This window comes from Semicossyphus pulcher, unplaced genomic scaffold (assembly GCF_022749685.1).
Source record: "Semicossyphus pulcher isolate SPU_LCO1_2020_fin unplaced genomic scaffold, fSemPul1.0.p SCAF_8, whole genome shotgun sequence".
In the NCBI taxonomy this organism is placed as follows: Eukaryota; Metazoa; Chordata; class Actinopteri; order Labriformes; family Labridae; genus Semicossyphus; species Semicossyphus pulcher.
This window is the reverse complement of record NW_027211759.1, coordinates 12983411-12996396: the sequence shown is the minus strand read 5'-3', so window position 1 is coordinate 12996396 and position 12986 is coordinate 12983411. Positions and strand designations below refer to the sequence as shown.

The 12986-nt window shown below is 38.7% G+C and overlaps 1 protein-coding gene across 1 annotated transcript; it reads right to left on the bottom strand.

Annotated features, from left to right (window-relative positions):
* Positions 1-171: 171 nt before the first annotated feature.
* arih1 (ariadne ubiquitin-conjugating enzyme E2 binding protein homolog 1 (Drosophila)) lies at positions 172-12743 on the bottom strand. The gene is made up of 14 exons (XM_069685941.1): positions 12213-12743; positions 7701-7768; positions 7464-7611; positions 5811-5903; positions 5657-5712; positions 4914-4980; positions 4632-4738; positions 4483-4525; positions 4276-4347; positions 3937-4067; positions 3607-3664; positions 2917-3177; positions 2151-2263; positions 172-2063 (listed from the first exon to the last, which is right to left on the bottom strand). Exons 1-14 carry the CDS (start codon positions 12498-12500, stop codon positions 1979-1981), a joined length of 1590 nt encoding a protein of 529 aa, XP_069542042.1. The 5' UTR covers positions 12501-12743; the 3' UTR covers positions 172-1978.
* Between the last annotated feature and the right edge of the window lie 243 nt (positions 12744-12986).

Sequence of the window (12986 nt, the reverse complement as noted above, 5' to 3'; positions counted from 1 at the left end):
TCAATGAAAGTTACCAAATTAATTCCACTCAATTCCGGAAGACACAGCTCTGCCAGTCTGTAGTACAGTACATTGCAAAATACATAGCGCAGAAATGCATCATAGCTGTTTGGGTAGTTAATATGACTGAGACCAAACCTACTCTAATGACTCACACAGTACTCCCAAAAATGAGATTTCTCATGACATTTATTCAAATAAACAATACAGTTTTATAATTTGCTAGGATAAAATAATAAGTTTGAACACATAAGAAGCATTTGGGAGAGAATTTCCCGAAGATTTGAAACTGGGTTAAAGGATGTGTTTTAATGAGAGCTGACACTTTGGTGTCATCTTCTGACTTGCATCAGTGCCTGTATATTCATGTCCCCTCCAGTCAATCTTGTGAAGACCGCCATAATGCAGAGACATGAACGAGCATTTACAAGCAGAGAACTTGACACCCAGAGCAACCACCACATTGAACAATGCAAACCTGGAGGGGCACTGACATTTCAATGTCGAATGCTCAACCCATGTGCGAAAAAATACAGTCTTTAATGCAAAAGCATAACGTTATAAAACAGTCCTACAACCTTTAGAAGTTTGCCCTTTATTCCTCATCTGCCTAAGGATCACGCTAGTCGATCTGTGTAGCTTGGTTTAAAGCGATGTTCAGTCTCACTGCAATGTAAGAGATCTCTTCAAAGAGGCATGGCGGCCGTCAGCCCCACGCCCTTCCAAGTTCTCCCTGCAAGAGTGATGCAAATGTCTGAACCTGTTTGACAGTGATCCAGTCCAATTAGCAGCACTACAAAGCAGTGCTGGCAGTACATTCTATTACCCTCATTCTATCCCCAAGGTGCAAGCTGAGCTTTACGAGGGCAACCTCAAGCCACGTTGGGAAAGAGAGAAAAAGAAAAAAAAAAAAGAGTGAATGTCACTCAGTTTGGCTCTTGCAAATAATTAGTAAAGTTCTTAAATGTTAAACACCTCTAAAAACAACTAAGAGGGTACGGCAAAAGGTTAGAATAGAGGGACACAGGGCCGGAGCATTCTACCTCACCTTTGAACTGTAAAACTTATTCTGCTCTTGGTTTTCTATATCATCTGTGCACTTTTACCGAGTCCTTTATCTGATCATTTGGCAACTAAGAGAGATTCTTTCTATCGGTCCCCATTTAGAGTTACTGATAAGGTGTAACTTGTGCACTGCTCTGACGAGACTGAGGATGATAGGGCGAATGCCTTATTGCCAAAGACCTCCAAGCTCCTGCACACTATGGAGGGAGTAAACAGACTCAACCTACATGGTAAAAGTACACCTTTTTCAATATTGGTAAAGAATAAATATTTCAAAATTTCAAAATTATGCAAACACGTGCCACTCTTGCTCTTTAACTTCCATGCATATGGACTATTTACAAATTGAAAAATACAGACTTACTATTTGTTCTTTTGATGTTTTTTTCTTCTCCCCCCCTGAAATGTCTTTGCCCCTTTGCAATCAGCCGATCAACATTCAGCCACCCCAGACAAGGATCTCACCACATATTGCAGACATGGCCAGGACAATTAAAGCTGTGTTGAAAAAACATTTTCACACTAATGGGAAAACAAAAGTCAAAATCAAAACAGAAAAGATTCACAAGCAAAAAAAAAAACGAAAAAAAAAAACAGGAAAATAATATCGGGTCAAGTTCAGGGGAGGTGTTACAATACAAGCCAAAAGGATGTATTTGTTTAAGATGGATTTCTGCTTTCTCAAGACTCCACCCTGTTGCTAACAATACTGTAGTACACTCTTTTATTACTCTACCTTTTATTTAAATATAATTTACTTTGAAGATTTTGTTAAACAAATCCAGGAAAAAATGATGCAAAAGTGGTTTGTTTGCCAAAGAGAGGCGGCAGAAGGCCCGTGCTGCCCTGTTAAATTGCATCAGCGCTCTAGTTTGTCAAGATACTCAAGAGTCCTTTGCATTGGGACGTGTCCTCAATCTTCAATGTACTCCCACAGGTCCTTCTCATAGCCTTCATGCACGTGCTGTAGCAGCACTCTTCGCCTGCTCTCACAGTATCTGTAGAGACACAAATCATTTGTTAGGGTCCAAAAACACACAAACCCTACAGGAGCAGGTAGTGATTACAAATCTTCTTTCACTCACCTGTACTTATCTTGTACTTTCTGCTTGATATCCTGCAAGGAATCCTGGGAGATGTCCCGCTCTAGGTAGCCAGAGAGCACCTCAGTGGCATTTTCCAGGTCTGCCTGGTTGTTCTGATGACCCAAAAAAGATAAATATATTTTTATGTAGCAGCACGGCCTAAAAGACATAATGTCAGAGGTCCATAATAATGTCCTCTCAAGTGCCCTGCCCAAAGCTTTGGGTTTTTGTAAGTGATTAAATTCTGCTGCCAGAGAACGAAACCATGAATGGAAATGTGGTCAGAGTTTGTTGAATAATCGTTCTTCCAAGAAAACCCCCGACTGTACAGACAGAGAGAAGCACTGGGTGCCAAGTCATGCCAGTCATGAGAGAGTGTGTAAATGAGACAGCAAGTCAAAGAGATGACTGTGTGTCAGAGGGAGAAAGCTACAGGTGGTGCTTACCCCTTTTAATATACATATTTTCCATTTTCTCTTTGGTTAAAATCAATCACACAATAAGACTAAGGATTTAAATATATGATTTCAGCGCTGTTCTATTTCTATATCTGTATACTGTACATGTATAGATACATGTACACTTCTGCCTCAAGATATCCTTAAATGCTCTTAATTTATAATAAGACAACAATGAGTATTACCTATTGTCACAGTGAAAATTGAACACTAAAAATCTGTATTTGTATTTAAAAATATAGTCCTTTATCATGCATGACATGCTTACATATTTAACATTTGAGCCAACAATTTCCCCCTTTACATACCTCAAAAATAATGGACTGGTTGTTCTTCTTGAGGTAGAAGGCAAAGACGTAAGTGAACATGAGTGTGGAGCGGCACTGGCACAGCACATCCACAGCCTTCTTCAGAAACTGCACCTCAATCCAGGACATGTTGTGCTGCTGCATCTCCTCCATCTTCTGCTTGACCTGAGCATAGAGCTTGTGCTCAAAGCGCAGGCTCTGCATGTGGTTCATGTAGCGGTTGCAGTAGAACAGGTACCTCTGCAAGGCTGCCCTGGAGCGCTGCAACACAGCATAGACCTGATTGTAATTCAAGCATGATCAACCTGACTTGTACCAGAAAAAATCTTTAAAATTCACAGATTACTGGATCATCAGCTACATTAAATGCAATGTCTTATTTGCATTTTGCAGATCTTTCAGGCAAGAGCATGAAACAACCACTTTTGCTAGAGATGTAGAGGAAATGTATTCTAAGCAAAGCAGCAGCCTTCCCTGTATTGTTTCAACCCCACAGAATCCATGTGTTTGGATTCTTTACACTTCTTTTACAACAGCAAGGGTAGTGAAGGTATTGTCACATGCTTGATTCGTCAGAGTAATTGATATGCTTACAAAGTGTTGTAGATATTTTTGTATGCAGGAAATTAAACTGTTGTACTATGTATCATTTGTTTAAATCAATGCATCAGTAAGGAAGTCATTTATTACCTCTTGAGCGTCTCTGGCTGCCTTCGCATCATCTTCATTGTAGCGATTGCAGTTGTACCTAAAAAAGTAACGGGGGGAGGCGGTCAGAACCATCAACAATGTTTCCTGAATACTATAAAAACACCATTACTGTTTGACTACACTCCATTAATTTTAAGTTTTTATGCTTTGTCAAATAAAATGTTTAACATTGCAGATGCCTAAAGTTTATTTAGAAGATGTGAACACCCCACAATAATGCAAACACTTTTATCAAAAATAACATTACTTGAATATTCCAACATGGATCTGAAAGTGACGTTCATCATTAAGATTTTTTAGAGTTCTTACCAAGCAGAGCCGTGGGGTTCCCATGGACCCAGGCAGACCCAGCAGAACTCAGCTTTGCAGTTCTGGTTCCGACAAACCATGTGATTGCAGCCACCATCTTTCTCAATGGTCACATGGCATTTTGGACACTCCTGGCAGGAGAGGAGAGGAAAGATTTCTTTTAAAGTTTCTGCTCAAAGCCAGGTGTTTTACAAAAGAAAGGAAACATATTCAATGTTTTAAGGAATTTAAGCAACAAACAAGTCGAAAATTTAAAATTTATTTTTGATCATGACATTAATCCCCTAACAACATAATAAACCAGGCAAGAGCAAACACAAAACCACTTTTCCTCCATACCTTCGTATTTGCTGCAATCCAGTTTGAAGTTTCACTGTCATCATCACATTTCTTAATCCATTTTCTCAGCCACTGCAACAGAATTTAAATAGGATTAAGAAATAATAATGTTGAATATAATTGTTTATATTAACAGAATTTCAGAGCATCAGCTGGTGAGTAGGTTAATGTTACTGTAAGGTGATAAAATGTTCCTGATCGGCTCACCTTACACTTGACAGGATCATGCCAATTCTCTCCACAGTTGAAGCTGCACCAACGAAGGCATAACAAGTCAAAATCAGGTTATGATAAATAATTACTAATACATTTACAAAGTCAACAGTCACTGACACCGTTTTCTAAAGCTCTCCTACCAGAACTGACGGCCACACTTGCACCTCACAGGCTTGGCATCTGGATACTGGACTTTGACAACATGATGGCAGTCTGGTGCAGGGCACCACTTTAACAGTCGATTGCACTAAAGGAGCAATGAAAGCAACAACATCAAATCATAGTGGCTCATAGAGGCTTAAGTTAAAAGATGTCCCAGCTGTTCCAAGAAGTGCATACATGTTAACAGTTGAACATCATAAATCGATGCTTTATATTCAAATTGAATGTGTTGTTAAGAAGAAAAAAACCTCAAAGCTTACCTCTACAAAACTATTCGTAATTAAATGCTGGTACTTCAATTTCACTTTTGAATCTGTTATGAGGCGCCTGTAGGAGAAGTCAAATCATTTATTAACCTTTTTTGCATAGAAGGTATGGCTCTGATTAAGAGTTTCTTTTCTTCAAATTTAATGCACTCCGCACTGCCCAAGCAACCAGCAGAAAACAGCAAGACTGCAGACTATTACCGTTTTCTTAAGTGGCTCAAAAAAGAAATTTAGGGATACAAAAATCCTTCTATAAAATGACATATTGACACAGGGAGCATGTTTCTGCATGTGTAGCACCTTAACCTGGTCATTGAAAACATAATTAGCTTTCTTCCTAGCTGTTCAAGTTAGAATGTAGGTTAAGACAATTACAGTCAGCTTAACAGCTAGTAAAGGAGATTAGTGTCCATTCTTTCAAAATGAAGGCATGTATATCAGGGGGAAGGGCCACCAAGTTACACATTTACTACTTTACAGTGCAAATGATATCTTTTATGACTATTCGACACCTTTAGTTAACAGCTGCAAAATTACAAATCTTTACATTATGTTACACAAATCCGGGAAAAAAAATCATTTTCAAGAAGTTTGTTACTAAAATATAAAAATGGAAACATTGAGATCTTTTTTGTTTCCTGCTCTTTACCAGACTGGGTTCTTTACATCTATGTATTCTGACACAGCTGACCATTATGCAAAGATACATCAAAATTAATATAAATACAGATACTCACATGACTGTGTTGTCATCGACCAAAATGTCACAACTATGAGCAGGGCAAGAAATGGTCTGAGAAGACAACACAGAAGGCAAATCATTAGTAACACAGTATTAAAAGACTCTCAGTGATCAGTGCCTTGTATCCTTCAAACAAACTTTGTTGATACCTGTCCCATTCCTTCTTCTATGATTTTGGTGGTCAGGTAATCTCCCCAGCACTGCATGCAGAACTTGTGTCCACACTCCAGGCCTGTGAAGTACTGTGAGAGAGAAGCATCCGGTAAGTAAGGAAAACGAGACCTAACAAATATAAGCGTATAAAATAATCAAGAGCTGACATTTTTTTTTAACAAACTGATTATAATATCCAACAGATAATGTCATGTGCTCCAACCCCAGACCTAAATATATTTTAGATTAAAGTAGTTGATATTGTGCAATTTTCTTTCTGATTTGGAAAAATCAACAACTTAATATCATAGCTGAACAATTAACCACCGAGCCTCAAGGATATGATTTTAAGAAGGAAACATTGGTACTTCCTACAACTGTGATTTTGCCGGCTACATGTGACATTTTATAATAGCTAGTTCCACAGCCATAATATTTATTGGGGTTGATATCTGGAGTGCAGAAGCCAGGGAAACATAATTGTATAAAGGTAGATGTTTGAGGATCTTGAAAGTTTTTGTTCTTTGGTGATTTACCACCACATAAAGGATGGATTGTTTGAAATAACCATGCCCTTCAATACATGATGGCCACGAATAGATCAACCTGATCTTCAAACAATTATCTCTGCCTGTCTGTGCACAAAGTAAAATACGCTGGGTAGCCATGCACATACACATAAATCAACCTCGAGTAAATTCTAATTTTGGATATTGTATTTTTTTACTTTGATTTCAAGTATTTCTATTCGTATTTACCTTCCTGCTACTTTGTCTTGTGCTGTTGCAACACCCGAATTTCCCCTCTGGGGATCAATAAAGAATCATCTTATCTTATCTTAAGTAAAACATATAGCGGTAAGTGGTACTCTGTAGAAAACAACTAGGAAGAGGAGAGAAGAAATAGAAATGATCCTGTCTTTGGGACAACCTATTTTCCATTTTATATTAATATGGTTGAGCAATAATACTTGATAGCTGTTGCTGTATTTAATGTGTTTAACATCCGGAACCGCCTTAAACGGATTCTCCAATCCCAACCTAAATGTACCAAGCCATCAGCGGGTAAGGGGATGTCAAGTGACAAGTAGCAGAGTCTCAGTTCATATCCAATTTTAATTCCATAACTGGTGGGCAATTCATACAAACTTTGGATTTTAACAATCACTTTAGCCCCCAAAGTAAAAAGTAACTCAGTGTACTGATAAGGAATTTAAACCACAGTGAATACTGTGAGTTAAATTAATTACACCGAGTTAAACACACATATAATGTCTATGGTTTTAGACGGTTTGAAAAACTAGTACTTCACATTTTTAGTACACAATGATGTCCTCACTTTTTGTGAAGTCAAGTCACATTGCCTCTTTTTGACTTGCTAGTACAGACTATTTAGCCAAGGACGTTAAATGAACTTGGAAAAAATTACTTAAAAAAGGATTCAAATCTCATTGTGACGATGCCTCAGTTAATTGTCCCCTTGCATTACAGAAGTTAAAATGTGCCCTTAATCTCCATGGGCATATTAAGCCAAGATGCACCTTTAGAGTCTTACAATTTTTAAACAAATCTCCATTGTATTAGCATAACTCAGAGCAGAGCACACGTTCAGCTAGTGCAGCACAATGTTGGTATCATTATGGAACTCACAGAGTTGGGGAAGTTCAGATAGCAGATCTGACACGGCATGTCCTGTGCCGATGATCTAGTGTTGATTGGAGGACGGATGCGAGGCTTCTTACTGGGGTTAATGACATGACACTCAGAGAAAAGCTTGTCAAGATTGCCATCAAAATACCTGCATAAAAATGAGACAGAAATCAAATCAGACTTGTTAGCGGGCAATTTAACAGGAGGCAACTCAGAAAGGACCTCTGATATTTTTACCTTTCCATGAGCTTTTCTTTATCCCAGTTGAAGTGACTGAGAAGGATGCGCGTTATTGTTGCAGGATTCTAGAGGAACAAAAAATTGTTGGTCAGAAATAAACTTGATATTCAATTTGACAATTGCTACGTTACAATCTTAAATTACTTTTACCACTCTAGTTCTACTATAAGTCAAACTTTCATTTTTGGAAAGGTTAATACATCAGGTTTTCAGATACTGAGAAGCCTAGTGCTTGTCCAGAATAGAAATTAAAAAGGGCAAACTGAAAGGAAATAAAGTAGTCGCTAAAAATAGTAGGAGATTCAATAGTTTTCAATTGTATTAGAATGTACTGTCCACACATATATGGTCGTGGGAATGGATATCAATATCTAGAACACCCTTCCCCACCAGCACCACATACTACAGCCACACAGTTACAACCAAGTTGTCAGCTTGCACTTGCATCGTCTAAAAACCTAATGACGTACTTTACCTCACCTTCATCACAAAAAAAAGCCAGTTCACTGGTACAAACGTATTAAATGGTTTTGTTGGGATCGTACTGTTGCCCTTATTGACGAAGGTCTGACAATCCTGAAATCTGATTAAAATGGCAAGAAAGCCAAATGGAAAGCTATCCCCAAAAAACATTTAAAGACGAGATGAAACGGCATTTCGAGAGCATCTAGCTTCCGTATCGTGACGTATTTCCGTGTGAAACAGGACGTGCAGGCGGGACATATCATTAGAGGGATTTGATTTGATCATTGAGAAGTGGGTGTAGACAGACGTTCTCCACAGCGCAGTAGCTAGCTAACTGACTGAGCGTTCTTGATGCTCTGCGGCTAAATGTTGCAGATTGATTGACAGGTGGATGTCATGATATTATTGGTCGAAATTGGTTTGTACTAGCTTCAGTAAGCACACGTGACATTTTGTTTTACAGGAAAACTTTTTTTGGCCTATATTGTCAGATAGATGCACAACATTACCAGGGATGTGATCTAAAAGGATTAAAATTACATTTCTCATTTCACCTCGACTTTAGTAAGAAAGTTCCGCCCCATAATATCAACATCAATCAGATGCAAATGCCTTTTTATTTTGCATTTTTATTTGCAATGCGAATCTTACAGTGTTCATATGATAGGACCGTTCCAGTGCTGACAGCACTTCAATATTCTAACAGCATTGTTACACTGTATAAACTTTTTTCAGCAAGTGTATGATGACACATTAGACACCCTCTTCTTGAGATTCCTTTCTACCTTAATGAGGAATGAGCAGATACCATGATGTAAAATATTAATGCTTTTTGTACCTGCTGTTCTTTAACCTGGTAGCGATTTCAAACCATACAGACACTTCTTTGTGTATTGATACAAAGACATCCATTGGTAATTTGCAGCCAAAAGACTTAAGACTCTGCTGCTGAAGTGAAGTTTCTTTAAATAACATTAGACAAAATAAGTTCTACATTGAACACAGCTTGAAAGCGATTTAGTGAAAACCCCGAGTTTGTTAACCCTGAAATGAGGGAAACCTCTGGTTTGCCGTTTCAAAAAGAGAGGTAACTTTAACCCTGAGTTGGTTACTATGGTAACTGAGTCTGTGAACCTAACCTGGTCGCCAGCAGGTTTTCTTCAGGAAACTCAGAGTTTCGCTCTGTCTCCTCCCTCTAGAATATAAAACCCTCATTCATTCAGCCCGTCTCACGCGTGTGTTTGAGCGGTTACCGAATTAAAAGAAGAAACGTTGCGTCTCTGTGCTGCTCTGACCCCTTTGCAAAAGTCTTTTATAATTATGATAAAAAAAATCTAATGACAAATCTGTGTCAAAGTCATCATTTTTAGATTTTCCACCACCACTGCCGAGAGCACTCAAATAAGACGCCGTAAGTTATTGGATTTTTTTTTTTTTTTTTTTTTAAACTAACACAATTCAGTTTAATCAACATGAATTATAATGTATGTGAAGTCAGCATCATGTTAGGGATAAAGCTAATGCACATTAAAACAGCCACTGAATGATATTTCAGTTTAATATTTAAAATATGATTGAAGTGCTTCCATGTACGTTTTTTTCTCCCGCTGGATTGCTCCTAAATTAATATACATTTTAGCTTCCGGTCATGATTAAGTATTAGATAAATAGACCAGTTCACACTTGCGCATTTACTCGAGCAGCAGTTTCTTCCCACGTCGCTTCTCTCTCTTTTGCAGCTGCAGCCGTGTTACTTTATTTTTCTAAAAACATGCTCGCATTCGCTGAACGTCCGCATGAGGATTTCGAGCTCCACTGGTGTGACGTAGAAGGGCCTCTTTTTGTGTACCGTTGCCATGGTGAATCGTGGTATCGGGGCATTAATGCTAGCTTTTTACAGTCAGCGTGCACGCACTTAACTCTGGCTAAACCTACTCAGAGTTGATTGAACTAACTCTGATCCACTGTTCTGGAACCGAAAACTCAGAGTTTCCTATCTCAGAGTAGATCAACTCAGAGTTCAGGGTTAGACTCAGAGTTTGTTGAACCTGCTTTGTGAAACGGACCCCAGGTGTCAGAACAGTTAAAGGCAATCAGGGGTCTACCGACACCTGGGTATTATGATGTGCATCAGTTTCTCAGAAGTGCAGCAAAACATATTACATTAATTGCCTGCTGAAATTGTAGAGTACATTATAGTACAGTGCCATGGTTTCGTTATATAAGCAAATTATTGGGGATTGTTCCCAGCAATCACAAGATAAGATAAGCAAATTGCATCTAGTACCTGTTGAAACACACAATGCCCATTTCACTCCATCTGGATGCAATTAGGGGATGGGGGTATCAGGGCAATTTAAGACACAGAATTCCAACAATACTACCTTTGAAAATGTTTGACAATAATGAGTGTATCTCCTCATCATACCAGAACACGTGCTGTTGCCCAAATGTCAAACAGACACGAAGAGGCTAAAGGCTTAAGCACCAAAGCAAAACGGTTCCTTGATAAAAAAAATTTCATATAAATAGTTTTTAGGTCAACCTTGCTAAAACTAATGCAGTCTATTACAACAGGACTTAAAGTTAAATGCTACCTTCATAAACCTTCAAATGCTCAGCTTTCATTGATTATCTTAAGAGGCTGTAGTTTGTGGTGCTGGTGAAATGTTGTGCTGTCAGGTCTACTATTTGGTCTGCACTCACTGATATAAATGAGGTGGTAAAATATTACAAATTCCTTTCAAAATATTCATGGACAATGTTTGTGCTTCAGTTTAAGTTTTCAGTGCAATCTTTGACAGAACATAAAGTCTCTGAATGTGACACTTAATGAATACATAAAAGATATTACAATTGTCATTTTAAGCATCTACGGTGGCCAGGCATAATCAGTCATTTGACATGTAAAAGCACAGTCACTAGATACATTTACAAGAAAATTGATTTTAAATAAAAAAGGTATCTTTACTGCAGTTCCACACTGAAAATGTAGAACAAATGGAATGATTTAGTTTTAGAAGTTATGCAAAAATCTGAAAAATAAGTAGGTAGACCTAAAAACTATTCTTAGAAGAAACACCATGTCAGTTGTCTCTGCTTCGGAAAGAACTGCCATGAGGCTTTACTGTATCCACAGTACCGATAATTTACCTTTAAAGTTTCATAGCTTGTTTTTAGTGAAATTGTGACTAGGGAAAATACTCCATGTATATGATCCAACGTTATTTCTTCAAAATGTTAATGGTGAAAGGCCTATGAGGACCACTTTCCATTTTATTCTGTAACCAAGTTAAGTGAAAGGAAATGGAGGCCCAAGTTGACGATAAGGCGAGGGGCTCCACTGAGTTTCCCTGACATCTAATTCAAGATGTAGCTAAATCCAGAATATAAGGTTCGTTTGTGTGATCCATTCAAACAGTTTTGGAAGTGCTGACAATAGCCTATTAACGTTAACTTAAGTTAACTAGCATATAACTTGCTAACCAACTCGATGACCAAGCCTTTCGTCCAACAGTAAAATAACGACAACGCTAATATTATTAGATACATTTTGTAACGTTCAGTCTCATCTATTTGATTAACATACTACGATTGCGCATAGTAGGCGACTGTAGTGTTCTAATTCTAGAACTTAAGACGTTATGCTTTTCCGGATAGGTGCTAGGTTAACGGTTACCGTTGGCTATTTAGCAAGCTAGCTGGCTAACTTGGTAGCTAACATTAGCTTAGCAAACGTTTCTGCCAACTTCTCAATTGGGATTAGACTACTTCCTGGAATAAAATTCGTATCGAGGGTCTTAATGAAATTTACACACTTAACATTGTAAATGCATCTTCATTTTAAATATGCAGCACAAAAAGCAAGATACGTTAAGAAAAAATAGTCTTATGTTAAGCTTATCACTGTTCTGAAACTGCCAACTTCCAGCAAGTAAACTACTCCTACAAGGCTAACGGCTAAGCTAACGTCCATGGCCTGTTTACGCTTCACCCGAGCACGGACCCCGGTCTTTCCTGACGCTGACATACCAAAATACCTACCTGGATGACCTCGTTGACCTCCCTGATACACTCCACCATATGCTGGAGGATCTGCTCGGCAGTCAAAACCTCGAAACGGTAGTCCTCCTCCTCTTCCTCACCGGGACCGTGGCCACCTCCACCGGTCTCACCGCACTCGTCTCGCTCCCCACCGGCCACCACGGGATCGACCAACTCCACCTCTCCGAGCTCCAGGGTGTCGTCCTCGGGCTCCTCTTCGGCGCTGTCCTCGCTACATTCCTCCTCTTCGTCGTCGTATTCATAGTTATAACCCTCGTCTGAGTCCATTCCTAGGGTGGTTATCAACTTGTGACAAGCACACCTAAAGGTCTACAGTGTGTGAAACGTTGGTTGCGGAACAATACGAAAACCAAAATTATCCGAGCCTGTTTTTCAGCTGCAGCGAAAATAACAACAAAACGTCGCCGCTGCTAAGCCAACAAAGAGACACAGCGTCACCGACTGACGACGGCCTTACGTCAGATGGGCTGAACAAGAAAATGTAAAATAAAAGTATTGATTTTATATGAAGCACAGTATTCACATAAATATATTCTAAAACAATTTTATAGATACAAAATAATCATTACTATATCTCTGAGTAAAACAGCGGCAGCTAAAACCGTCGGCAAGTTGAGTAAACACTTCCTCCTCATAAAATGTAGGCAAGGCCAACGGTTCGAAGAAAAAAAAAATCAAAAAAGGAACAGGCTAACGGAAAGGCCAACTTTATAAAGTGGACTGTGCGGGCTTCACAGCTGTTTTGACTTTGCC

Excerpts from the sequence above, each read along its gene's own strand:
- arih1 (XM_069685941.1), bottom strand. The coding sequence starts at position 12,500 with ATGGACTCAGACGAGGGTTATAACTATGAATACGACGACGAAGAGGAG. Across the intron at positions 4,981-5,656 it reads GTCGATGACAACACAGTCAT|GCGCCTCATAACAGATTCAA; the intron begins GTGAGTATCTGT and ends CTTCTCCTACAG. Across the intron at positions 2,264-2,916 it reads ACCAGTCCATTATTTTTGAG|AACAACCAGGCAGACCTGGA; the intron begins GTATGTAAAGGG and ends TTGGGTCATCAG.